This window comes from Kalmanozyma brasiliensis, assembly GCF_000497045.1.
Source record: "Kalmanozyma brasiliensis GHG001 unplaced genomic scaffold PSEUBRA_SCAF25, whole genome shotgun sequence".
Taxonomy (NCBI): Eukaryota; Fungi; Basidiomycota; class Ustilaginomycetes; order Ustilaginales; genus Kalmanozyma; species Kalmanozyma brasiliensis.
The window spans coordinates 224,753-251,421 of record NW_015961965.1 but is presented as its reverse complement, the minus strand read 5'-3'; the positions used below and the strand labels follow the sequence as shown (position 1 = coordinate 251,421).

At 58.3% G+C, this 26,669-nt stretch overlaps 8 protein-coding genes across 8 annotated transcripts; 4 read left to right on the top strand and 4 right to left on the bottom strand.

Annotated features, from left to right (window-relative positions):
- Window positions 1–68: 68 nt before the first annotated feature.
- PSEUBRA_003821 (Carbamoyl-phosphate synthase, large subunit, N-terminal) lies at window positions 69–3,632 on the bottom strand (the record flags this gene model as incomplete). The annotated part of the gene is made up of 1 exon (XM_016436875.1): window positions 69–3,632. The coding sequence occupies one exon, from the start codon at window positions 3,630–3,632 to the stop codon at window positions 69–71; it is 3,564 nt and encodes a 1,187-aa protein (XP_016291814.1).
- A 1,926-nt stretch (window positions 3,633–5,558) lies between these two features.
- PSEUBRA_003820 (uncharacterized protein) lies at window positions 5,559–6,231 on the top strand (the record flags this gene model as incomplete). The annotated part of the gene is made up of 4 exons (XM_059465175.1): window positions 5,559–5,719; window positions 5,821–5,833; window positions 5,915–6,000; window positions 6,084–6,231. 4 exons carry the CDS (start codon window positions 5,559–5,561, stop codon window positions 6,229–6,231), a joined length of 408 nt encoding a protein of 135 aa, XP_059321448.1.
- Window positions 6,232–6,439: 208 nt separating this feature from the next.
- PSEUBRA_003819 (DNA/RNA helicase, DEAD/DEAH box type, N-terminal) lies at window positions 6,440–9,313 on the bottom strand (the record flags this gene model as incomplete). Its single annotated transcript, XM_059465174.1, has 1 exon — window positions 6,440–9,313. The coding sequence occupies one exon, from the start codon at window positions 9,311–9,313 to the stop codon at window positions 6,440–6,442; it is 2,874 nt and encodes a 957-aa protein (XP_059320591.1).
- Window positions 9,314–9,696: 383 nt separating this feature from the next.
- Window positions 9,697–12,273, top strand: PSEUBRA_003818 (SDA1 domain protein; the record flags this gene model as incomplete). The annotated part of the gene is made up of 1 exon (XM_016436896.1): window positions 9,697–12,273. The coding sequence occupies one exon, from the start codon at window positions 9,697–9,699 to the stop codon at window positions 12,271–12,273; it is 2,577 nt and encodes an 858-aa protein (XP_016291812.1).
- Window positions 12,274–15,573: 3,300 nt separating this feature from the next.
- Window positions 15,574–16,440, top strand: PSEUBRA_003817 (Myc-type, basic helix-loop-helix (bHLH) domain protein; the record flags this gene model as incomplete). The annotated part of the gene is made up of 1 exon (XM_016436900.1): window positions 15,574–16,440. The coding sequence occupies one exon, from the start codon at window positions 15,574–15,576 to the stop codon at window positions 16,438–16,440; it is 867 nt and encodes a 288-aa protein (XP_016291811.1).
- Window positions 16,441–16,800: 360 nt separating this feature from the next.
- Window positions 16,801–19,311, bottom strand: PSEUBRA_003816 (protein of unknown function DUF2433; the record flags this gene model as incomplete). Its single annotated transcript, XM_016436885.1, has 1 exon — window positions 16,801–19,311. One exon carries the CDS (start codon window positions 19,309–19,311, stop codon window positions 16,801–16,803), a length of 2,511 nt encoding a protein of 836 aa, XP_016291810.1.
- A 1,015-nt stretch (window positions 19,312–20,326) lies between these two features.
- On the bottom strand, window positions 20,327–20,746 carry PSEUBRA_003815 (Cgr1; the record flags this gene model as incomplete). The annotated part of the gene is made up of 2 exons (XM_016436890.1): window positions 20,327–20,591; window positions 20,682–20,746. The coding sequence occupies 2 exons, from the start codon at window positions 20,744–20,746 to the stop codon at window positions 20,327–20,329; spliced, it is 330 nt and encodes a 109-aa protein (XP_016291809.1).
- Window positions 20,747–22,973: 2,227 nt separating this feature from the next.
- PSEUBRA_003814 (Elongation factor, GTP-binding domain protein) lies at window positions 22,974–26,588 on the top strand (the record flags this gene model as incomplete). Its single annotated transcript, XM_016436912.1, has 1 exon — window positions 22,974–26,588. One exon carries the CDS (start codon window positions 22,974–22,976, stop codon window positions 26,586–26,588), a length of 3,615 nt encoding a protein of 1,204 aa, XP_016291808.1.
- Between the last annotated feature and the right edge of the window lie 81 nt (window positions 26,589–26,669).

Below are 26,669 nucleotides of genomic sequence, written 5' to 3'. Positions count from 1 at the left end.
GTCAGTCATGACAAATTGATACTTCTAGGCTCTTTATTCTGAATCGGAAATCTTTCGCATACATATCTCTACTTGTGCGCCTCGTTCTCCTCCTTGACAAAGAACTTCCAAGGTTGGACTTCACTTGGGATCTTACCCTCCTCATACCCGCGCAAGCAGCCATGGGGCATCCTAGCCGCCAGGGCGTCCACAAACAGCTCTGCGCTCCTAGCCTCGTTCAGCAGCGGGATACCGAAGTCCACGGCGTTCCTGCGGGCCACGTAGTCCTGATCCAACAGATCGCGTCCACGGAACTTAGCCAGGTTGATGACAATGTTGATCTCGTGTTCGTCGAAGACCTCGCGGAGCTTGCGCTTGTCCTTGACGGGGAAGCGGATGCGCTTGGCCTTGACACCGTCGAGGTTGTTGAGGTACTCCTCGACATTGGCGTCCGAGCAGTAGAGCTTGAAGCCGAGGTCAAAGAGCTTCTTGGCGATGGAGGAGAATTGCGGCTTGGTCACATCACCGCCCATGAGTACACCAGTGTTGGCTTGGGGAACGCGGAAAGCGGTCTGCGAGGCGATGGATGCCCACGCTGCCTCGTACAGGTCCTTGCCGAACGAAGCGACTTCACCCGTGGAGGCCATCTCCACACCGAGGTATGGGTCAGCACCGGCAAGACGCGTCCACGAGAACTGAGGTACCTTGATCGCGACGTAGTCGCGCTTCTGCGCCATGAGGTCGACGGGTTCGGGCACATCCTTGCCGATGATAGCATTGGTGGCAATGTCGATAAAGTTGACGCCGAGGACCTTCGAGACGAAGGGGAACGATCGAGAGGCACGCAGGTTGCACTCGATGACCTTGAGTGCCGCCTCGGCATCACCCTCGCCAACGGGCTTGCGGATGACCTGCATGTTGAAGGGCCCGCTGATGTTGAACGCCTTGGCGACCTTCTGAGCGATGACCTTCAGGCGGGCGAGGTCGTTGGGGTCAAGCGAGAAGGGTGGCAGGACGAGCGTGGCATCGCCGGAGTGGACACCAGCGTTCTCGACGTGCTCCGAAACAGCGTGAACGAGCAGCTCGCCCTTGTAGGCGACGGCGTCGACGTCGATCTCCTGAGCGTTGTCGATGAACTTGGAGATGACGACGGGGTAGTCCGTGTTGACTTCGGCGGCGGCAGTCAGGTGGTGCTCGAGCGTCGACTCGTCCCAGATGACGTTCATGGCCGCACCGGAGAGCACGTACGAGGGACGAACGAGGACGGGGTACGAGACGCGAGCGGCAAACTCCTTGGCCTTATCGACCGAGGTAGCCTCGGTCCACTCGGGCTGGTCGACGCCGACATTGTCGAGGATCTGCGAGAACTTGTGCCTGTCCTCAGCCGAGTCGATCATCAGAGGGTCGGTACCGAGAACGTTGACGCCGGTCTCCTTGAGACGCAGAGCAATGTTCTGAGGGAGCTGTCCACCGACACTGACAACGACACCTTTGGCGCCTTCGAGCTCGTAGATGTCCATGACACGCTCGAAGCCAAGCTCCTCAAAGTAGAGGCGGTCGGCCTCGTCGAAATCGGTCGAGACGGTCTCGGGGTTGTAGTTGATCATGATGGTCTTGTGGCCCATGCCTCGCACTCGTCGGGCGCAGGTGACGGCACACCAGTCGAATTCGACCGAGCTTCCGATTCGGTAGACACCGGAACCGAGCACCATGGTGCCATCGTTGTCAAACTCGACATCGTGGGTGGTGGCGTTGTAGGTGGTGTAGAGGTAGTTGGTCTGGGCGGGGTACTCGGCGGCGACCGTGTCGATACGCTTGACGAAGGGAGTGAGACCAAACGCCTTGCGGTGAGCGCGGACCTCGTGCTCCTTGGAGTTGGTGAGCTTGGCGATCTGTCGGTCCGAGAAACCGCGCTGCTTGGCGAGCTTCATCAGGTCCTTGTCCACAGCCGAGAGCGAGCCGATCTTCTCGAGCTGTCGGTTGATGGTGACAATGTTGTCGAGCTTGTAGAGGAAGAAGCGGTCGATCTTGGTGAGCTCGTGCAGCTTCTCGACGCTGTAGTTCTTGACGAGCATGGCGTATGCGATGGCAAAGAGACGAGTGTCGGTAGGCACGGACAGAGCGTTGTCGAGGTCCTCGGGGACGATGTAGGCGTCAAAGCCGTCGTACGCGGGGGCGACCTGTCGGATGGCCTTCTGGAGCGACTCCTCGAAAGTTCGTCCCACGGACATGACTTCACCGACCGACTTCATCGAGGAGCCGACCTCGCGGTTGACGTGCTGGAACTTGCTCAAGTCCCACTTGGGGATCTTGGTGACAATGTAGTCGAGTGCGGGCTCGAAGCAGGCGGTGGTGCTCTTGGTGACCGCGTTCGGCAACTCCGGAAGGGTGTATCCGAGTGCGAGCTTGGCAGCGGTGTAGGCGAGCGGGTAGCCGGTGGCCTTGGAGGCAAGCGCGGAGGAACGCGAGAGACGAGGGTTGACCTCGATGACGCGGTACTCTCGAGAGTCCGGGCTGAGAGCGTACTGGATGTTGCACTCGCCGACGATGCCAAGATGGCGGATGACCTTGAGAGCGGCGGATCGGAGCATGTGGTAGTTGTCGTCCGAGAGCGTCTGCGAAGGAGCGACGACGATCGAGTCACCAGTGTGGATGCCCAATGGGTCAAAGTTCTCCATGTTGCAGCAGATGATGGCGTTGTCCTCCTGGTCACGCAGCACCTCGTACTCGGACTCCTTCCAGCCCTTGAGCGACTTCTCGACGAGAATCTGGGGGCTGAGTGAGAGGGAGCGGGCGGAAAGATCGCGCAGCTCGTCCTCATTGTCCGCAAAACCGGATCCGAGACCACCGAGAGCGTATGCAGCACGGACAATGACGGGGTAGCCGATCTCGGCAGCGGCCTTGAGCGCCTGGGGCACATTAGAGACGGCTTCGGACTTGGCGACGGGAATGTTGATCTGGTCGAGGGCCTGGACGAACAGATCACGGTCCTCGCACATGCGGAGGACGTCGACCTGGGAGCCGAGCACCTTGACTCCGAGACGGTCAAAGACACCCATCTCGTCAAGCTTGACACCGACGTTGAGGGCACTCTGGCCACCGAAGGTGAGGAGGACACCATCCGGTCGCTCCTTCTCGAGGACGTAGGCGACGTATTCTGGCGAAATGGGAAGGAAGTAGATCTGGTTTGCGAGTTGATGCGAGGTTTGAATGGTGGCGATATTTGGGTTGATGAGGATGGTTTCGATGCCGGACTCCTTGAGCGCCTTGATGGCTTGCGAGCCCGAGTAGTCGAATTCACCGGCCTGACCGATGGAGAGACCACCAGAGCCGACAAGGACGACCTTCTTGACGTCGGAGCGCTCGACCTTGGGCAGGTACTTGCTCCATTTCTGAAGACCAGTCGCCGCGGGCTCGATGTCTTTGACAGCAGCGCCGGCCACCGCGGTAGGCGCGGGTGCTTTCAAGAGCGCCGCCGTGGAGAATCGAGATCGGAAGACCTGGCTGCCCGAGGTTGCGAGGCACTTGCGATTCAACGACGCGGTCGCGGACTGGCTGTGAAGGCTGCGAGCAGCGATAGGGAGTTGCGAGGTGGAAGCCACCTGCGAGGCCGAGTTGGCGCCTCGAGAGACGGCACGGATGCTTCGATACATGATGAATCAGAAGCGTCGAGGACGATGAGGAGGAGAAAGAGCAAGGTGCTTGGAGTCGTCGCCGTCGTACGTCCTTCGGGTTGGACCCTTGGTGCTCGCGATCAAGCTATCTTATCAAGCTGCAAAGCGGGACCGAGATTGCGGACGTCTGTGCGTTGAAGTGGGGCTCCAATGACCTTTGTGAGCTTGACAGATCAAGGAGAAGGGCGGATGTAGCGACAGGGTCCGTGGGATGCGTGGATCTCCGGGCTAGTAGCCAAGGCTTGACGGAAGGAGGAGCGGGTAAGAAGAAGGAAGCGATGAGGAGAGGGAAGAAAGGAAGCCGGACTGATATCCGGACGAGGGGATCTTGAACGGAAGAGATGAGCTGGGCCAAGAAGAACTCAGGCTTTGGCTATCTGACTGCACGCTTGAAAAAATCAGAACTTTTTTGCTTTCCTAGTCAGAGCCTCGGATAAGACTACGGCCAATTCAACACAGCTGCCTGGCTGCTCTTTCGTCTCGAGCATCCCTCTCTTTCAGCTCAAGTTAAGCTTCGCGTTGGCCCACTGAGCCTGTTCCAAGCTGACTCGACTGTGACTTTGTGAAGGAGCTCTTCCGCCTTCATAAGATGCTCGGCTCGTCACAGTGTTTGTCTCCTGCATCTTGATCCCGTCACGCGCCCTGTGCCAGCTGTACAATCCTTGTCCTCTCCGTCGATCACCTATAAGGCCCCCCTTGAAGCAAAGCAGCTCACAAGACCAACAACGCGGCAGGCTCTTCTCTGATTGGACCGTCTCTGCTGGCTGACTCGGAGCGACTCTGATTGGACCTCCGCGCCCTTGAGCCGCGATTTTTTCGCTCGCTTGTGACTCAGAGAAAAAAAGTTCAAAAAGAGTGATCTGAGAGCCAAGAAAGATTAAAGTTGGCTTCCGCTGTGATTCCAAAAAGTTTCTTCTCAACTTGAACGCAGCCAGCCTGCATGAATGAGGCTTCGGGCAAATTTTGAAAGCCTTGAAAGCCGGTCTGAGCAGCATGCTCGCGTGCGCAAAGGATCTTCTTATCGCAGGGTCCTCTCTCATCAGACGAGCTCTTCCGATCGTGGGCCGAGATCTCGACGTGCAGTCAGCTGCCAGAACATTGTCCTGTCAAAGGGAGCGGATGCAAGGGCCTCTGCAAATGCCGTACACTCTATCCGCACGGCCTCTGCTTCCATCTTGCATGCTCTCTCGTTACGCTGTTTGGCTCTGCGTTGGTGAAGCTCGAGTCATCCTCTTCTGCTTGCTAGCAGCTTCTATGCTTCTGCCTTTCCTCCACGAAACTGCCTGACTGCTGTTGTGGTCGCTCTGGGCTGCGATATGAGGGAAAGGCTGCGGGCTCGCACCCAAAGCTTGAGTGTGTCTCAAGCTTTTGGGCGTGAGAAGGTTGAGTAAATCGGGACATCTGCCCGATCTGCCCGCATCTCCAAACTCTCCTCGTGTGACACAAAGACTTTGTCGCTACTCATCAACATTTCAATCCTCCTATCGCGAGTGCAATCTCATCAAGGCAGGGGCAGCACTAGCTCTGCAGTCCGCTCTGAAGATCAGAATTGAGGCTGATGCTACGTCAAAGCTTGCATTAGATCCGTCCGCAAACAGAGGGTGAGTGCGGAAAAGCAGAGAGTGCGGGAGCTCTCAATCGTTCAGGCCTGCTGAGCCGCGCACATGCGGGATCTTGTTCTTGTTTGATTCAGAGTCGTCCGCAGCAACGGAGAGCTGAGCACAGGCCTGAGGAAGTAAAGGTATAAAGTCCCCCTCTTTGTTGCCGTCCACTTCTCCTTCCGCACCTGATCCCACCAGACCCATCCGAGTCAGCCGCAGGATACCTTCACTCTCTCACACCATCCCCGCATTCGACAGCATACCTCTTCCGGTACACAAAGCACCCCCATCGCAAGCATCCACCATGGTCAAGAAGGAGCTCCTCAAGGCCGAGTTCGACTTTGACTCTTTCGACGAGCTGACCGAGGAGGAGGTCAAGTCACCCAAGAAGGCCAAGAAGGAGGCCAAGGCCGAGGGAACGCCTTCCCCCAACAGCAAGACGAAGCGCCCTCGTGGTGCTGGAGCGTACGTAAACGCTCCCTTCCCATTGCATGCTAAAGGCTCGCTTTCATCCATCTCACCATCTCGCTCTCTTTCCTTCTGTTCCGTGGTCCTGTCTCCGGCAGTCGTAGCGGATGGGTAGGTTCTCCACTTCTCGTAGCGCAGTTCGACTCCTTGGTGTGATGCTGATGCTTGTTCGGTCATGATGTCGTTCGACAGACGCGAGAGGAGGAAGAAGCCTTCATGGAGTTCGTTCACAACCTCGTCACGGCCAACGCCAGCCAGGCGGTCAAGGAGCATCCCATGTAAGTCCGAAACCAACTTCCGCACATTCCTCGAGGCAGAAGGAAGCTGACTATCTTAACCGAGTCTTGTCGATGTCCTGCAGTCTCGCCGCTAGGAAATCCGACGGCTGCGCAAAGCACTGGATCGCCTGGCGTCGCAAGCTCGAGACTTCGATCCTGGGCGCTCCCACCATCGACGGCAACGGCAAGAAGATCGTCAAGCCCGACGCTGCTAAGGACGATTCGGCCTAGACGACGCCTCCGCGAGACTGTAACCCTACATCCTACATTCGCACCTCCCCCATCTCACGAAGAGATAATCCGCAATCTCACCTTCCCGCATCCGCACACTTGCCTCATCTCAGCCACGCCCTCATCTTAACCACACCCTGTAATCGCACGCCAAATCTCTTGCATCGTACTGCAATTGCTCTTTCCGCACATCATCCGTCTGCCTCCGCTACGCGATCTGGAACTCGTCCGCACCGTGTGCGCCCAGCACACCGTGCTTCTTACTCGCCCTACCCAACGCGCGCACTTTCGCGTACATCCTCGCTTCGGCATCTGTCTGAACTTTGCCTTCCGCCGCTTCGGCGGCCTTGGCTGCTTCACGGGCCAACTTCTTGCTTCTGTTACTTCCGTCCGATTGAGCGACGATGCTTGCAGTGAGCTCCTTCAGTGCTGCAGGTGACAGTTCGAAGGCGTCGCGTTTGGGCTTGCCTTCGTAATCTGATCCTGCTTCGTCTCCACTCTCGTCGGAGTCGCTCTCGTCGGATTGAGCGGGTGCGGGACGCTTCTTGACAGTCTCGTGTTTGGTGGACGCAGTGGCGGTGGCGGCGCTCTTGGCGCCGAGCGAACGGGGTGCTTCTCGCAGTGCGAATGCTTTCGCTAGATGACCAAGATGGAGGGCGCGTACGTTGAAGAACTGTTTCTCCTCTGCCGAGTGGGTGGCGTACGCCCGCACGTGAGAGAGGAAACCTTTGCGAGCGAGCAAACTCGGTCGCTCACCGGAGAGCACCCATCGTTCGAACGCCAGCTGCACCTCGGTGGCGCGGGACTGATACTCGAGCGTACCCGTCGTGCCTCCCATGCCTTGCTGCAGGACGGCCTCAATTGATGCGGGCGTGATCTTGCGCGACTGACCTGAATTCTTGAGGTCCGTGATGGACGAGGTGCCCTGGATGGTCATCTGCGCTTCGAGGACGGTCGAAACCCACGCGACTTCCTGAGGCAAAACCATGAGCCACGACTCGCCGGCTCGGCCCACTCGGGCGGTTCGCCCCACGCGATGCAGATACTCTTCGATGCCACCCTCTGTGGGAGGGTCGAGCTGGATCACGCACCCTACATCCGGCAGGTCCAGACCACGACTTGCAACGCTGGTGCACAGCAGGATGCTACCTTCAAAACCAGCAGAAGCTTGCTTTTTGCCACCCGAGAAGCCTCGAAGAGAGGCAATGCGTTCTTGCTGGGTCATGCTGCCGTGCAGCCGGAAGATGGGGATGTTGGGAATGAGTTCCGAGACGGTATGCGCGGGAAGGGTGTCGGACTCCTCGTCATCGGGTGCGTTAGGGTCGTTTTCGGGGGCGTGCATGCGTGCGCCGCCAAAGGCTGCGTAGTGGAAGTCAACACTGTCTGTGCAGCTCATGAAGACGATGACGCGACCAGCGCCGGCGAGGCGGAGGGTCGGATCGGCTTCTTCGGAGGAGCGACGCGCGCGAGAGATGTATGCTCGCAGTAGAGAGAGCAGGGTGACGAGTCGCAGCTTGGGTGGCGTCGTGACGAAGCTCTGCGCGAGCTGAGCAGGCGCTGCGAACTTGGTGGGCTCTTTCTTGGCCACGATTGTGTCGGTGGTGGCGTCCGGTGATGCTGCTGGGTTCGCGGCGTCGGCACTGTCATCCTTGACACCACGGATGATCTTGGGGTTGATGAGCGTCTTTCCGGCCAAGACTTGCACATTCTCGTCGAGGGTGGCGGAACAGAGGACGACTCTCCTCGCGTGCGCCCACCAGGTCATACCGAGAGTGTCCATCACATCGGGGTCTGCGATCCAGTCTGCATCACCTGGTGCAACTCCCTCTTCGAATCCTGGCATGGCTTGTCGCGCCGCAGTACAAGCGAGATTTCGTCGTCCATCTAGCGCACGGACGATGCCCGTAAGCTGCTCCTCGAATCCCATCTCGAGCAGTCGATCCGCTTCGTCGAGCACAAGCCATCTGCACTTGCCGACGTCGAAGCTGGACGTGTTCTGCAGATGGTCGAGCAATCTTCCTGGTGTGGAAACAAGGATGGGGCATCCCTTGCGCAGTCGCTGCTTCTCGTGGTTCTTTGTCGACCCACCAGAAAGCAGACCAGGAACGAGCCATCTCGTCCTCCTGACAGTGCCCTCTTCATTTTCGTTTTGCTCCTTGAGACTGAGTGCCAGCGAAACGAGCTTCTCCAGCACCTCGTAGATCTGGCGTGCTAATTCACGAGTCGGTGCGAGGATGATGGCCAGCGTACCCACCGACCTGTCGATGAATGACTCCTCACACAGCGGCAGCAGGCTCTGCACGATGGGCAGCAGATAGGTGAGCGTCTTTCCTGAGCCCGTCTGCGCTTGGATGAGGATATCCCGATCGAGGCCAGGATGCAAGAGATGCGGAAGAGCTGCTGACTGGATCGAAGTCGGGTTAGATCCGATCTTCATCTTGGATTCGAGGTGGTAGACCAGCAGAGGATCCAAGCCACACGATGCGAAGTCGGAGCCTGCCGACGGAGCGTTCGTCGGATCGTAGGCTTTGCGCTGGAACGGTGTGTGGGCAATGCTCGAATCTTCCAGCACACCGTGAGCGGGAAAGAGCGCGCTGACCACGCCTGCACCGTTCGACTTGGATGCCGAGCCGGAGGGTCTGGATGCAGCCGAAGAAGTGCTGGCTTGCTGCGGTGCTGAGACAGCAGCCCTGCGAGTAGTATTTCCAGACGAAGCGGAAGCGCCATTGGCTCGTGAAGTGGATGGTGCTGCTTTGGAAGTGGCAGAGCGAGGGTCGAATCGGGGCGCACTCAGCCCTGTCGACGAGGATGCTGCTGGAGCCTCGATCCTTTGCCTTTTCGCTGCTGGCGATTCGATCGGTACTGTGGGTACAGGCACAGCGCGGCTCGGCGCCGATTGCGCTACGTCAGCCGCTCTTGAAGTTGCTGCCGCATCACCATTCGACTTTGGTGCCTGCCTTCGAAGCTGTTGTGCGGTCCTCTTCTGTACGAATCGAGCCTTGGCCGTTTGTTTGGGCCGACCTGCTGACGAGGCCGCCGCAGGGGCAAAGTTGAGCATGAGCCCATCGTCGTTATTATCCATCTTGCCGCAGTGTTCACGAGAAGACTTTTGATGGTGTTGGAGGAAGATGATGATATGAGCTTCAGTTGATGGGCCTCGAGTGGCTTGCCGTGTCAAGCTTGGCTCAGGGTCTTCTTGCCTTCGCTCCGCTCTCCTCTCAGAAATCTCAAATTTTCTTCTTGCCTGCAGCAATTCCTTCTCCGTTTCCCGAGGCTAAAAGGGGACCGCGCTGTGCTGCCTCGAAACTCCTTCTCAGGGTCAAGGGAAAAAGTGAATTTTTGCCCTGCCAGCCAACTTTTCCGCAAGAGCAATAGAAAGGCCGCTTGAAGCTCAGTTCAAGCGTCCCTGCCCTCATCACGATCAACCACACCTCCAAACACATCCTGGAGGCTTCATAGGCAACGATGCCGCCCACAACATCACCCGCCGTCGTCAAGGCGTCTCCGCTCATCAACGAGGGTGGTCTCGTCCACCGCTCTAGAGCTCGTGGTCTCCTCAACGCCGACAACCTCCCCGCGCTCCAGAACCTACTCAAGCGTCAACCCGAAGCCTACGTCGAAGAGTTCTCCGCTCAATGGAATCACTATCAGTCCCTCCGAAGCATCTTTGCGTCCGATCTTGACGCAGGCACCCTCGGCGTCGGGACTACCGGTGTTCGGATCAACAAGGACCAGGCGAGCAAGTTCGTCTCGCTCATCTCGTTTGTCACACAGCTGGCGCCGTCGTATCCCGAGATCACGCGCGAGCTGCCCACCCATCTGTCGGACCTGCTTCTCAACCATCATGCCGCGTTGAGTCCGGATATCAGGGCGAGCTGTTTGCGCAGCTTGATTTTGTTGAGGAACAGAGATGTGATCACTTCCGAGGAGCTGCTGCAGACGCTGTTCCCTCTGCTCAGCGTCACCACTTCTGCTGCGGTGCGAACATCAGTGCAAGCGACAATCCTGCAGGACATCAAGAACGCCAATGCTAAGTCGAAGAACCACCGTCTCAACCGCGTCGTTCAGGGGCTGCTCTTCGGCATCGTGCAAAAGGGCATCGACGCCTCTGCTGGCGGTTCGTCGCTGCCACCACCCCGCAAGGGTCAGTCCGCAGGCAAGACTGAGGCGCTTTGGGCCGTCCGACTCGCCGCCAACCTGTGGAAGAAGCAGATCTGGACCGACTCCAAAACCGTGTCTCTCCTGTCGCTTGCGTGTTTCCACCCGCACCCGCGTGTTCAGTCCTCCGCCGTCCGCTTCTTCCTCGGCGACCTGCACTCTGCCGAAGACGACAACGAGGCCTCTGGCTCGGACGACGAGGGGCCGGACGTTGACGCTCTCCTCCACGCCCGCAAGGTGAACAAGAAGACCCGCTCGGGCGACAAGAAGATGCGTGCTGCCGCCGCACTCTCCAAGAAGAAGCGCAAGGCGAAACAAGAGAACGCTCTCAACGGTCCCACGCACGACAACTCGAACTTTGCCGCGCTGTACCTGCTCAACGACCCGCAGAATTTTGGCGAGAAGCTCTTTGACAATCTCTCTCGCGGAGACCGCGAGAAGCGTCACAGCCTCGAAATCAAGATCAGGCTCATGCAGCTGCTCAGCCGTGTCATGGGCGCACACAAACTCTGCGTACTCAGCTTTTACTCCTACGTCGTCAAGTATCTCGCCCCGCACCAACAGCACATTACGCATATCCTCGTGAGCCTTGCACAGAGCGTGCACGATCAGACGCCGCCCGATGTCGTCACTCCCGTCGTGCGCAGGTTGTCGGACTCCTTCGTCCACCCAGGTGTCAGCAGCGAGGTCGTCGCTGCGGGCATCAACAGTGTGCGAGAGATCTGCAGAAGACAGCCGTGGGCGATGGAGGAGACGCTCTTGGAGGATCTGATCAGCTACAGGCGCAGCAAGGACAAGGGTGTCTGCGCGGCAGCGAGAGGTCTGCTGGCGCTGTATAGGGAGGTGAACCCAGCGATGCTGAAGAAGAAGGAGCGAGGCAAGATGGGTGCGTTGGCGGTGCAGGAAGGTCGCTCTGCTGTGGCGTTCGGTGTCGATCAGGACGAAGTGAGGGGTATTCAGGGCATCGACCTGCTTGAAAAGCACTTGCAGGAGCAGGAGGAGCGCAAGGGCGGCGGTGACGAGGACGAGGAGGTTGGCGAGGACAAGGGATGGGAGGGATGGGAGGAGGAATCTGAGGAAGGCTCAGAGGACGAGTCCGAAGATGGATGGATCAACGTCTCGGATGACGACGAAGATGGCATTCTCCGCCTGTCCGACTCGGACGAAGACGACGACGATGAGACGCGCAAGCAGAAGCGAACAGTCAAGGAGCGTCTCATCGCCGCGCGCGAGCAACGTCAGAAGAAGCGGGCTAAGCAGCAACGCCACGATGACCGACAGGCTCGTCGTGACGCTGGAGAAGAGGTCGCCACCTCGGACTCCGAATCCGACTCCGAAGCTGAGCACGACGACGACGGCGAGGAAGGCACCTCATCCAGTCTCAAGCAGCAGCTCGCCGACGAGGAGGACCACATCTCCACGCTTGCCACGACGAAGATCCTGACCCCCGCAGACTTTGCCAAGCTGACAGAGCTGCGGATTGCCGCTGCGGAGGCCGCGATTGCGACCGGCGGTCTCGCAGGCAGCCGAGCCAAGCGTCAATTGGAAGAGCTCAAATCGCTCAAGCGCACCACCGCCGCCAACCCGGCCTTCCTGGATGAAGGTGACATCTTGGGTCCACGCAAGAAGGCCAAAGCAACCTACGAGGATCGTCTTGCCTCCATCGCCTCTGGTCGCGAGGACCGCGAGAAGTACGGATCCAAGAAGGGCAAAAAGAACAAGGAGAAGGAGAGCTCCAGTACGAATCGCGAGAAGGAGAGGGGCAAGAACTTCCAGATGATTGCGAGGAGTTGGAGCGTGAGGAGCAAGAAGAACGCCTCCCTGCGCGAGAAGAGCAGGAGGCTGAGGAAGCACGTTGAGACGAGCAAGAAGCGGATGAAGTGATTAGTTCACTGATGCTAGCTTTCGTTGGAAGTGAGAGCCACAGCCTGAGGTTTGTCAATCCCAGCACGTTCAGATACCGTGCCTACGCTGTGATCCCGATGCGCGTGCTTGGCTGAAAATGCGTCTATGTGTGTGCTGAGAACGCGGGCTGGCGGCGCTGTGTGTGGTCCAGCGCATGCTGCGCCCCAGCGTGCAGTGTACGCAGCGCACGCAGGCACCAGCTTCGCGTAGGTGAGCGAGCAACCAAAGCCGATGTGGGGGCCGCCGTGAGCTGCGCCCTTGACGCAGGGTGAGCTATGCAGCTCGCAGCGAGCGTGTGAACGCAGGCTGACTCAGCGCGTCACGGTGAGTGTGACGGCGTCGAAGCAATCGACATGCTTGCTTGGAGGTGTGTGTGCTGAGCCATATCGGGTGATCCGCTCTTCAACGCAGCATGCCCCGGCGCGTGCTTCAGCAGCGGCTTCGGTGTTAAGCGCCCGGCTTGTGCTGCTTGGCGTGCGCACCGAAATTCACTGCGGACGACCGGCAGGGCGAAGTCTTGGCATCTCGCTTGCAGCGCGGGATGCTCGCCCCGACAGTTCGGTCAATTCTCTGCTGCCCTCTCTGGAGGGTCAGAATTGACCGGTGGTTGCCACCGCTCACATCTCTGACGAAGTGAGGCAGTTGATCCGATGTCGTGCGAGGATGTGCTCGAAGCGGCGAATTCTTGGCAGCCCATAGCCTTCCGACGGAGCAGCTGCGAAAGAACAGGGTCGCGGTTGCCGCTCCACCTCGGATCCCCACGCGAGTCACAAACCTCGTCCGGCCCGGCCGACGTCGGATCTCATTCCGCGGGATCGCCGCTCACTCGACCAAACAAAGCTTGGTGACGAGCAGTGCCAAGTCCGCGGCGCATAGTGCAAATTCGTCCGTTTTACTAGCGAAGCGAGAGGATTGCGTGCTGCGGAGGGAGCTATTTGTGGACCGACCCGTGGCTGGTGCTGGGATCGACAGCTTGTAAATGCCGGACTGGGGTAAGCCACGAGAAAAGTCAGCAGCAACGTGTGCGCAGCCATGCCAGGGGTAAAGGGGTCTGACGGCGGAGAGGCGCGACGAGACACGAGCGCGGCATGCAACATGGTCAGACAGACGGCTCGTGGAAGCCACGCAGCATGACCGGGCGATCCGTGACAGTGAAAAATGGGAACAAAAACGTGTGCTGACCGCATGGTTGAGAGTTCAGCCGAGTCGTCTGCACCGTGTTCCCTCACTCACTTTCAAAAAAATCCAATAAGTTGGCTTCGGCAGCGCGAGGTCATGCACACCGAGCACATGCATGCCAAATGAAAGATACCTGCAGCCGCAACACCGGCAACTCTTTTCAGTTGAAGCCAAAAGTGGTGCCTCGTTGTGGGTCTTCGGTGGATCACTCGCTCTCGTCGATTGATACTGGTGCCTGTTTCATGGGACCACCCGAAGTCGATGCCATCACGGCGTCTCAGATCGACAGCCGGCTTTCGGATATAAGGCCGAACCTCGATTGACGGCCACCGACCAAGCTTTTGTTGTTTCATCTCTGTCACGCAGTGAGCCTACAATTCGGAATTGCTCAACCGGCTTGCTGACATCGGCCCTATCGTCCGAGCCTGAGGTGGGACTTGGTGATTTCACGTCGTAGTCGATGCCGTCCTACCACTTCATCTCCCACCTTCGCTTGCGACGTGCCGACGCTCTTCCAGCCGTCTTCCGAAGACTGAGACATGGACGTACGTAACCTCACTGGAAGAATCCTCCGCAGTCGTAAGCGGTAACTTGGGATGCTGAACTATTCGGCATTTTTAGTGTTATCGCCTAACACGGACTGGGTTCGGCAACTTGATGCGCCTACCCACTGGTCCTCAAGATGTTGACGGCGGGAATGCGTCGCAACAGATGTGTCTCATCTGCGGCACCCTCCCACGCAGATGCTTGAGCCTCGTTGCAAAGGCTGATCGGCACGCTAGCGTTGCTGGAGGAATGATTTGACCGCGGGCTGTGCTGTGCGGTGATTTAATTTACTGGATGCCGTGCGAGCAATGGCTAGCTCTCTGTAGCTGCCTCGTGTAGCTTCCAGTAGCTTCAAGCCAACGCAGGATGTCACACGAGAGGCCACAACCAACACGCTTGATGAATCAACTGTGAGCTCGCGCATTCGTCGGGAAGGGCGCCAAGAGGAGCCAAGGGAATGAGGATCATTTTTAAGGATCAATAAAAAAAAATAAAGCAGAAAAGGGCTCAGCCACGCAGCTAGTCGTTTCTCTCTGGCTGTGCCCCTCTGTGTCTCATTCCCACGAGTCGTAGCCACGCTCTTCATCTCGCGCACGCTTGCTCGCTTGGTCCCCCCTTTACGCCTGCTCTTCTTGGCCAGAACTTGCCTTCCGCCACAACATCATTCTTCTTTATCGTCCTCCACCATCTCCATCTCACACGCTGTCGATCCCCTCCTTTCACCCGCCACCATACACAAGTTGGTACCGTCGTCCTTCTCGCTCTCGACCTCCACCTCGTTGCGATCCGCTCTCTGACGCGCGCCCTCAGTGCTGCATCCAGGAGTGTTATATCATCCGGCGTTTCTTTGCTGCTCACACTTGCTCAGCAGGGTATCCGACGAGAACGCTTGCTCAGCTTCACATCGATAGCCAACAGCTCTGCCTCTTTGCAGCTTCCATCGCCGCCTCCTAGTTGTACCGGCCGAACTTTCAGCATACTCCCACTGAATCGATCGGTCGCAATCCGACGTGATCGATAGCAATCCGTGGCGTCTCAGTCCCGAGCGATTCCACTTCATAGTATCGCCTGAAAGCCTCGTCGGCGCTTGCGTCACGTCACACTCAGGTCTCCACCGCCTCAAGTCACACAGCGGCGCACTTCCGATTCTCCCAAAGGCGGACTGAATCGCATCAACGAAGCTGCTCAACTCTTGCACTGCGTTTTACTGGTCACTCGGGATCTATCCGATTCCGCAACGCGCTCTTCAAGCGTCCCGGCATATCCGATCAGCTCACTTGCACAGCGCTTCGGCTTTGTTGATCCAGCGCTCATACCTCGAGCGGCTTTGAACCGGCTTTATCACAGTCTCTCCGACTCGATCCGATTGACTTTTGTCCTCAGGCCAGCTTTGCCCGGCAACCCGAGCTTAACGATCCTTTGCCGAGTCTATCTCGATCTTGAAACCGTCACAAGACGTCCATCTCGAAGCACGCCAGTTTTTCAAGGCAGCTTCATCCCGAACGAAAGTCGCCGCATCTACATTTCACACAGATCTCTCGAGATCACCGTAACATGATGGCGGCCAACCACTATAGCAGTTCGCGCCAGCACCCGCACCTGCCGCCGCATCTCAACCCTCTCCCTCCACTCGAGCCCAATGCCGAGCGTCACAACTACCACTATGCGGCAGGACGTCGTGGCTCCACCGACCCGATCCTGCACGCCTCGCTAGCGGCGTCTGCGAGCAACAGCTTCTCGCACGGGCACGGGCATGGCCATGCTGGCAGCTCCGGTTCATCCCTTGGCAACCCGAGCCTGTTCGACGCGCCTCGTCGGCGTAGCATTCAGATCGAGCCCACCGTCCCCTCTGGCCACGGTAGCCCCTTCGCCAGTCCCGGTCATTCGAATCTGCACTCCTCCTCTCGCTTCGGCTCGAACAACAGCCCCACCCCACTCGCTCAGTCGCACAGCGCCGATCAAGGCCACGACGAGCGTCTCGGCAACTATCAGTTCGGCAGCTACCCCGATTCGTATCGGGACGACAACCCACGGGTCCCCCACCTCTCCGCACCGGACGGCGACGGTGGCGGCCCCCTCGTCGACCCCGATTCCCGTCGTGGCTCCACCGCTTCTTCGAAACATTTGCTGGTGGACAAAGAAAAACCTTATTCCCGCTCCCCCGAGTTGAGAGTCTCCCACAAGCTGGCCGAACGAAAAAGGAGGAAGGAGATGAAGGAGCTGTTCGACGATCTACGGGATCAACTGCCCGTGGATAAAGGCCCCAAGACGAGCAAGTGGGAGATCCTGAGCAAGGCCGTGGAGCACATTGCGCAGTTGGCCGAGGAGAAGGAGGCACTGCAGGACGAGGTCGAGAGACTCAGGGCGCAGTTGGGGAGAGGGAAAGAGGCGAGCAATGGCCATAGAGAGTATGAGCGATAGGGAGGTTCATAGCGTATGACGTTCATGCATTATCACTGCTCTGTTGCTGAAGTCTGTGTGAAAAGAGGAGCCATCTGAGCTTGATGTGTGCTTCGAAACCCTCACGCTGGTCTTTCCCTGCGCGGACGCACGCCCCGCTCTCACATCCTCGCACGAGGGCTCACTCACGGTAGCCACAAGCCAGCTCGACGATGCGACGCACAAGAGATGAACATGTGTTTCCCACAGCTCAGTGATGCACCACAAGCTAGCACGAAGGTGAACTGGACAAGGGATGAACTTTTGGCTGAATTGAAATGCTTTTTGATGGGGTGTGGTTGACAGACGATTTGAGTGATGAGAAAGTCAAGTTGCGAAGGTTTAGGCAGTCTCCCCCGGGGCAGCACTCGGAGCGGAAGCGGGCGCAGGTGCGGCGGGAGCAGCAGCAGCCGGAGCGGGAGCATCCTTCTTCGCCTCTCCACCCGCAGGCTTGCCGCCCTCCTTCTTGTCCTTCTTGTCCCGGCCGTTGTTCTTCTTCTTGTTCTTGTTGCTGCCTGCGTTGCCGGTTGCGCTGGTGGAGGGGATGACTCCCTCTGTGGCGCTAGCGACCTCACCTGGAGCGGTGGCAGCCAGCACAGCAGGCGCATCCTTCACCTTGTCCCCCTTCTCTCCCCTGGACGGGCGCTCCTTTCGCCCCCTGTTGCTCCTGCCCACCTTCTCATCCGCACTCTTGCCCGTCTCCTCCTCCCGATCCGTCTCGCCACCTTTCTTCCCACCCCGCTTCTCCTCGGGCGACGACGCCTTATTGCTATCCGCCTGCTCCAACACAGGTCTCGTCTCCCCGCGCAACACCTCGCCCTGTCGCGCCAACCCCGCCGCCATCGCACTCTCATCCTTAAACTCGACATACGCAAACGGTCGCTGTCGACGCTGCCCCTCTCCGGCCTCCTCCTTACCACTCGACGCACCCCGTCGGTGCGGCTTATCGAACACCAGCTTGATACCCGCAATGCCAGACGCGGCAGGCCCGAAGTAGGCCCGCAGCTCGTCCTCCGACACCGGCAACGCTTCTTTGAGCTGCGAGACGTACAGTGTGAATGGGTTGCGCGGTTTGCGTGGACCCGAGGAGGGGGACTTGCGCCCGTCCGTGCCAGAGGTGAGGCCACCGTCGAGGTCCGAGCGCGAAGCGGCGGATTCGTGACCGCCACGCGGCTCGCGGGCGGGACGCTCCTTCTTCTCCCGGATGGGTTTGGTCGAAGATGCGGCGGCGGCGGCAGGGGCGGCGGGAGCTGTAGACGATGCAGCAGAACCGACGTTGGCGGCAGCAGCAGCAGCGCCGTTGCTGGCCTCGAGAGACTTGGGATGAGCTGCTTTGGCGGGCGGCGCGGACACAGAAGGCGAAGGGGCGTTGAGTTTCTGAACAGGCGCAGGTGCAGGTGCCGAGGGTGCTGCAGCGGGTTGAGCGTTCTTCGCTGCGGGAACCGCGGCGACGGGGACAGCCGATGCTCCTCCTGGCGCTGCGGTGGGCGTGACAGCAGTCATGGGCTGTCCGCTCCTGCGATAGGCAAAGTTGAAGCCCTGCGACCTAGTCTCGGCGCTGACCCTGCCGTCTCGGATGCTGAGCACGAGGTTGCCATAGGCAGCATCGGGCAGGTTCCAGTTCCAGGTGTTCTTCCAGGCGGGTTCCTCGCTGGCTGCGCCCGTCGCAGTCGCCGTGGGAGCCACCCGGTTGGCGACAGCAAGCGCGTTGTTGAGCAGCATTTTCTGGTTCTCGTCGATGACGGCATCCACCTGCGTCTTGACGGTGTCCCAGATCTCGCCAAATGCGTGCTTAGCGTGCTGAAGCTTGTTGCGATAGTTCTCGGCATCGTGCTGAACGCTGAACTCGTTGTACGAGACACCATAGCGGAAGTGGAGGCCGGCGCTGACGGTGAGATCCGCCTTGAGAGCCAGCGCGAGCTGAGCGAGAAGACCTTCGCGACCGGGAGAGGCGTGGGTGACGAGTAGACGCGTCTCGGTAGGGTCGAACGTCTTTTGCGCTGTGTCGACCAGCTCGCCGATCTGCAGAGCGGTGGTCCACATGGTGCCCTGACCGCCGGCAATGGTGGCCGCGCCCTCTCCGTTGTCGAAGAGCTTGTGGAGAACAACAGCACCACCGAGACCAAAGAGACGCAAACGGATGCCGCCGACCTCGATGGCCTTGGTCGTGGCTTCGTCGAGTACGGTCAGGTTGGGCACCTGATACTCGCCCGTGCGGAAGCGTTCGAGGACGGCGACGTCCTCGCAGGCACCCCAAACGGTGAAGACGGGCACCTGCAGCTTGATCTTGCCCGTGAGCAGGTCGGTGAACTCGGACAAGAGCGAGCCGTGCTGCTGCTGGGAAATCTGCTGACGCATGGCGGCCGCCGAAGCGCCCTTGTCGGCGGGACCGGGACCGCGAGGCGGGTCAGCCGCAAGAAGCCTGGTGCGGAGAGCGGGATCGATAAGCGTCGAGTACTGGACGAGGTGTCGGAGGGTGCGGTCGCTGATGCGTTCCAAGCTCGAGTGGTCGTAGAACCCGAAGTCACCGGTGTGGATGATGGCCTGAGCGCCCGTCTCGGCAGCGATCTGGTTGAAGAGGGAGAGATTACCGCGCACATCGGCCACACAGGCGATCCTGCCGCCGGGACCATCGATCACATGATGAGGCTCAGCAGAGTTGATGATGACAGGTTTGACGCTGGGACCGGTGGGGGCTCTGCTGCGGTTGGAAGGGGTGTGGTGAGGGGTGCGTGGGTGTGCACCAGCTGAAGGAGGTCGCAGGCCGGCATGGTTTTGAGAGGCAGCGGAAGCACCCGCGGATGGCTTGTGGTGGTGTGCGGGAGATCGAGAGTTGTTGATGGAGGAAGCCATGTCGAATCGAGAGTGGCTGAGGGTGTCGGTGAGACTTTTGAAGTTTGGTGGAGGATGAGTGCGGAATTACCGGTCAAGGGATGGAGTCTGAAGGGTATGCGGACCGATTGTCTAGGAAGCTATGACTAGCGAAAGGAAAGAGGCGGGTCAGCTGGAGTGTTGCGCAACCTGGAAGATGCGCGTTTGGAGATGCGCTCTGAAGTGCAACTTACGGAAAGAAACTCGATGTTGCTGGAAGCAGCGAGTCGATGGTATGCTTTGAGGATGATGGTAGGATGAGCGAAGATGTGATAACGTGTTGACTGGCTTAGTCAATGTACCCGCAAAGGTAGGGTGGGAGGGATTGGGATGAAAGTGGAAGATGAGCGATGTGATAGGAAGAAAGGGAAGTGGAAAAGCAGAGTGCGTGCGCCGCTCTTTCTGTTTCAATTTGAGCTGCTGCTGCGCCACTTCCGCACGCACCACACCAGCGCAACCCTCTAAGACAGGATACGCGACTGCGCTTAGCCCGCACACGCTCAACGGCTCTTCCGCTCTCTTTCTTGTCAATCTATCAATCTTTCTGAAGTCACGTTCTTAGTCATGAGCTCGCAGACATCGACATGCGTCTCGGTTCGAGTCGTTGCTACGTAGAGCCTCGCTATACTGTTGTTCTTGACTGGTCGAGATGTTGCTCGTGTGACTTGGGGTGCGCCATGTGCCCGTTGTTAGACCCTTGATCCCTTTTGTGCAGCAACAAAAACTTTGTCTTCCAGCTGCAGCCAGAGGAGGACCCTGAATGCTTCGTCGAGTGGCCATCAAAGTGCAGGAGGATACGATGATGACAGGGCCTCGTCGATGCAGCTCATGCCAAAGAACCTCGACGAACTCCGAAAACTCTCACAGGCATGACAGGACGTTCACTCGACCTCTTTGCAGGTGTCCCTTGATGATTCGAAGCGGTCGTGAGGCGTTGATGGTACAAGTACAGATGGATGACGATTGTAGAGAGACAGCTGGAGCTTGAAGATCACGATCATGCGTGCGACACTTTCTTGGTGATACCCATACGGCGCTTCTTGCGAGCTAGCCTCTTTGCGCTCATCTTCTGCGCCATGACCTCCAGTCGGGCCTTCTCCTCGGCCATCTGCTTGCGCTCGCGAGTCACCGTCTTCTTTCTCTCAGCCTCGGACTCCTTCTCGGCCTTCATCTCTCGCTCGCGTTGCTTGATGGATTCTTGTTTCCTTCGCTGCTCCAGCTTCTTCTCCCATGGTGTCGTTTTAATCTTGCCGGCAGGTGTACTGTGTGGCAGTATCATGAAAGCGAGACACTGTCAGCAAGGGCCGACAAAGACGTGATCCTTGAGCCGTACAACGGGTCTGGCAACTTACACTGTGGTGGTACTGGTGGGCTTGGCAGGCAGCATGTCGCTGGAGGAGGACGCTTTGCTGGACATCTTGTAGCGATTCTGATGAGGTTTTGATACGATCTGCACGCTTGCAGTTGGGACAGGCAATGGTGGGGAACACGAAGCCGTTGAGACAAGATGCACCTTGGTGGGAAAGAGTGGAGAAATTTCCAAGATTCAGAAGAAAAGTTGAGGGCCCATTTTGTGAGCTCAATTTGGGCTCAGTCGCGGCCCTGCCAAGGAACTCATCACCATTCATCACCATATCCGCAATACGCAGCATCCTCCTATCCTGCTCGTCTCAGCATCTGTTGATAACATTTCGATCACTTATGATCTTCCGCATTTGAATCTGCTCCACTATGTGGCATCCCGCTACTGGAAGACCCATGGACGCATCAACTCCTCGAGCATCGTCTTCGTCATCGCCGTTACAGTGGTCAATGTCAGCGCACAGCGAGCACGTTGACAACACTAATCAGAATAGCAACGACGCCGACAGCCATCCTCATTTGCACCCGCCTAGCATCTCAAGCGCACCCGCTCGCGCAACTCACTCAATCGAAAAAGGTTCATCGTCGCTATCATTTCACGATCCCCTGCCACGCGAACTTCGCAAGCAGAGATTTATGGACCTCGATTCAGCAGTCGAAAGCTGCCGTGCCTCTGCGCAGAAAAGCGGCTTCGAGTTGTACAAATCATCCGGCCCCAAAGACAGGACTTACGCCTACATTGAGTGTCGCAGGAAGTGGAAATCCAAGAAGTACCGCGGCGACGAACCCATCGACGTAGCCACCTCATCGTTCACCAATTGCAAATACCAGGCCAAAGTCGTATTCAAACCCCACAAACGAGACGATCGGCCATACGTTCTCGAACAAAAGGAAGATCGCGCCTTCCACAATCACGCGCCTTTTACTACGGGACCCAGGCTCAGGAACAGCGATCGCTCTCACGGTATCGAACAGCCTGTTCCAAACAAGAGGGCGCGGATTGTCGACACTCCGGTCGATTTGAGTCCAGGCGTTGACCGTCCGCGCTTATCGATCACTGATCAGGCAGTTTTCAGCCACTCTCGTGCTCGTCCGTCCATCGAACCTGGGCTCAGAAGTAGCCATCCCTCTCGCGGCTCTGAGCAGCCCATTCCAGATAGGAGGGCGCCGAGCAGCAACGCTTCGGTCAATTTGAGTCCAGGCGACGGCCGCCTGCGCTCATTGTCTACTTCCCTCGCAGCTCCCGATCACTCTCGTGTGCCTCCGGCCGGCCCTTTGACAGTTTCGAGCGTCACAAACATGTCGATCAACACCGCCACAGCAGCCGTCGGGCTCATGGATCTTGCATCCCAGCCGAAGCAGTTATCTCAAGGCCATTTTGAGCCAAGCAGCAATCGACCTCAAAAGAGAACCCGATTCGACTGTGAGACGCCTCACTCGTCACCATCATTGCCTTCGTCACGCCCAGCAGCAGACGTCAGTCCCGACGAGCTACTCTTTCTTCTCAGGCGAGCGCGAGGTGCTACGAGAGCAACACTAGACGCAATCCTGCTAATGGACCGACAAGAAGCTGAGGAATCGCTTACGTGGATGGATGGCATGAAGACTGTACTTGTTCTCAGGATAGCGTCTTTGGACAAGGCAGGTTGATGTGTCGTGTTCCTTCGTACTAATGTTAGCCGTATCATACTTGAACCTTGCGCACAATCCGCCTCGCTTTTACACAGTGCTCGCCCGCCCAAGCTCCTTCTGCTCCGGCTGCTAGCTCGTTCGCAGCTCATCCAGATCCATCAATCAATCAGTCTCGTTCTGTGCATCAATCTCACGACATGCCGTAGAAGTGAGCACGAGCATGAATGGTCGTTGGAGGCACGGCCAAATTTACTGTGGATAATTTTGAGGCAGCACAGCGCTTTGAGAGGCTGTCAGCTTCCCTTTCTTCTCGCCTTGCTCGACGTCCGGCTTCCGACGCAGAACCAATTTTCTTGCCTCTACGGGCGGCTGAGTCGTAATTTTCCAGGCTGGAAACGGCGCAAGTGAACTGTGCTGTGCTGCAGCCTTCTTCATCTGTCCACCAGCTTGACGATTCGTTGACCATCATCGATCTGTCGCTACCACCACACGACTGCTCTTTCAGGTCAAACTACCTCATCAGCACCATCTATCGGCGGACGGAAAGACAGCAAAGGCGCGCTTGCATCCGACACTGCAACATCCCTGGAAACGAAGCTCAAGACCGTCTCAGCTCTAGGACTCCGCACAACTAGCGGCACCACGTCACAATGGGAAAGAAGAAGGGCGCCAAGAAGGGCGGCGGAGATGACTTCTGGGACGAGGCTGGCGAGTCCATCGACAACAACAATGCCGCCAACGACGAGGAAGACGAGGTTCCCGCTAAGAAAACCAAGAACCTCTTCGCTGCCATGTCGCTCGATGACGGCGCCGACGATCAGGACGAAGACGAAGAGGAAACGCCAGCAGCTCCCTCCAAGAAGGGCAAGAAGGACAAGAAGGCTAATGGCAAGGCCGCTGAGCCTGAGCCCGAGCCGACTCCTGCACCAGCACCAGCCGCCGAGGACGACGACGACAACTACGGCCTGATGGGCGCAATCAAGAATGCCAGCAGCAAGAAAGGAAAGAAGGACAAGAAGAAGAAGAAGAAGCAAGCCGACGACTTTGATTTCGACGAGTTCGGTGAGGACGTGAGCGGAAACGCAGCCGCCCCAGCTGAGGCTGACGCAGAGCAAGACCTCGCCAACAAGGCTCCTGTTCAAGGCACCATCGATGACATGCTCGACGACGAGTTCCCAGAGGACAAGATAAAGAAGAAGGGCGGCGCACAGAAGCAAGAGCAGCCAGCAGATGACGCGGACGCCGACGCCGACGATGCCGAGGACGACGGCGCACCCCGCATCCTCACAAAGAAGGAGAAGGAGAAACTCAAAAAGGAAAAGGAGAAGGCCAAGAAGAAGGCGCAGGCTGCTGCTAAGAAGGCCTCGCAGCCGGCTAAGCAGGATGCGGCAGGTGATGAAGATGACAAGGACGACGCTGCTGCTGCTGAAGAGGACGCTCCTGCCACCTCAGCTGCTTCCGATAAGAAGAAGAAGAAGAAGGGCAAGGGCGCCGAACCAGCCGCAGCAGCCACACCAGCGCCTTCGGCCGCCCCCAAGAAGATGAACCCGCAGCTTGCGGCCCTTCAGGCTCGTATCGCAGCGCAAAAGAAGGCGGACGAGGAGGCTGAGCAGGCCCGTCTCGAAGCCATCCGTGCCGAGGAGGAGCGCGAACGCCTCGAACAGGAGGAGGAGGAGCGCAAGGAAGCCCTCAAGAAAGCCAAGAAGGAGAAGGAGAAGGCCAAGAAGGAGCAGCTCAAGAAGGAGGGCAAGTTCTTGACCCCCAAGCAGAAAGCCGAGAAGGCCGCTGCCGAGGCAAGGATGCAGGCCATGCTCCAAGCCGGCCACGTCAAGATCGAGGGTCTGGAGAACCGTGAAGCTGGTGTCAAGCCTACGACCAAGAAGCGTGCTGTGGTCGACAACCGAAAGAAGAAGGGTCCGCAGAAGCGCGATGGTGGTCTCACCATTCCTGAGCCTGTCGCTGCCGATGCCGATGGCGGCAAGGACAAGGAGCAAGGCGAATCAGCCGACGCGGCTCTTGCTAAGGACGAGGCCTCTCCTGCTCAGAAGGAAGCTGAATCTGCCAAGGTCGACGAGCCCGCTGCCGGGGAGGACGAAGCCGTCAAGGAAAGCTGGGACGCGCAATCGGAAGACGAGGACGTCAAGGACAGTTGGGATGCCGAGTCGGACGACGACAAGCCCGCCACTCCGAAGGCCGCCGGAAAGGTGGACACCGCCGCTGCGGCCAAGACCAACGGCAAAGCTGCAGCCAAGGGCGAGGAAGATGAGGAGGACGACGAGGAGGACGACGAAGATGATGACGACGATGAGTCCGACTCCGACTCCGATGATTCAGAATCCGAGTCCGATTCGGACGACGGTCTCACGTCCGCCCAGCGTCAAGCCGCCGAGAAGAAGGCTGCTGCCGCTGAGCGAAGGAAGGAGCGCACCGAGCAGGCCATGGCCGCCCGAAGCCGTGACGACCTTCGATCGCCCATCTGCTGTATTCTCGGACACGTCGACACGGGCAAGACCAAGCTTCTCGACAAGATTCGTCAGACCAACGTCCAGGAGGGCGAGGCGGGTGGTATCACCCAGCAGATCGGTGCTACCTACTTCCCCACCGAGGTGCTTCAGACCAAGACTGCCGTCCTCGACAAGGACTCGCCGTTCGAGTACAAGGTGCCCGGTCTGCTCGTCATTGACACGCCAGGACACGAGTCTTTCACCAACCTGCGAACCCGTGGTTCTTCTCTCTGCAACATTGCCATCCTGGTTGTGGACATTATGCACGGACTCGAGCCGCAGACGCTCGAGTCGATCCGCCTGCTCCGAGACAAGAAGACGCCCTTCATCGTTGCTCTCAACAAGATCGACCGTCTTTATGGCTGGGAGGCCACACCGAACGGCGCGTTCCGTGACAGCCTGTCCAAGCAGCAGCGTGCCACGCAGAATGAGTTCGAGGAGCGAACCAACCAGGTCATCGTCCAGTTCGCCGAGCAGGGACTCAACGCCGTCCTCTACTACGACAACAAGAACATGGGTCGCAACGTCAGCTTGGTGCCCACCTCGGCTCACACCGGCGAAGGTATCCCGGACATGCTGCGCCTCATCATCGAGCTCACGCAGACGCGTATGAGCGAGCGGCTCATGTACCTCTCGGAGCTCGAGTGCACTGTGCTCGAGGTCAAGGTCATCGAGGGTCTGGGTACAACCATCGACGTCGTGCTCTCCAACGGTGTCATGCACGAGGGCGACCGCATCGTCGTCTGCGGTCTCAACGGTCCCATCGTGACCCAGGTGCGAGCGCTGCTCACACCGCAGCCGCTCAAGGAGATGCGAGTCAAAGGTGCCTACGTCCACCACAAGATGGTCAAGGCCGCGCTCGGTGTCAAGATCGCCGCTCCGGATCTCGAGAAGGCCATCGCTGGTTCTAGGCTGTTAGTCGTCGGTCCGGACGACGACGAGGACGATCTCAAGGACGAAGTGATGAGCGACCTCAGCTCGTTGATGAACTCGATCGACACTTCGGGTCGCGGAGTCTGCGTGCAGGCGTCGACGCTCGGATCGCTCGAGGCGTTGCTCGAGTTCCTCCGCGTCAGCAAGATCCCTGTCAACGGCATCAACATCGGCCCCGTCTTCAAGAAGGACGTGGTGCGATGTTCGACCATGCTCGAGAAGGCCAAGGAGCTGGCTGTCATTCTTGCGTTCGACGTTCCCGTCGATAAGGAAGCCGAGAAGCTCGCCGAAGAGTTGGGCATCAAGATCTTCACCGCCCGTATCATCTACCACTTGGAGAACGACTTTACCAAGTACCACAAGGAGATCATGGATGGCAAGAAGAAGGAGGCCTCGGGAACGGCGGTTTGGCCGTGTCGACTCAAGACCATTGCGTGTTTTGCCAAGCGCGATCCGATCATCCTGGGTTGCGACATTCTCGATGGAACGCTTCGGGTCGGAACACCTCTCTGCGTGGTGAAAACCGATCCCACCACACGCAAGAAAACCGTCGTCCATCTTGGGAAAGTCACGTCGCTCGAGATCAACCACAAGGAACGCGATGTGGTGCTCAAGAAGGACGTCGGCGGCGGTGTCGCCGTCAAGATCGAACACGCCGTGCACGAGTCGGCCAAGATGTTTGGTCGTCACTTTGAGGAGAACGACGTGATTGTGAGTCACATCAGCAGAGCCAGCATCGATGCGCTCAAGGCGCATTTCTGGGACGGCATCTCGACGGATGAGAAAAAGTTGATCAAGAAGCTCAAGGGCGAACTTGACATTCCGTGAGAAAAGCGAGGAAGCAAAAGCACTGTATATAACACACATATGTATCGCATCCCATGCTCAGTACATTGGATACTGCGTGAT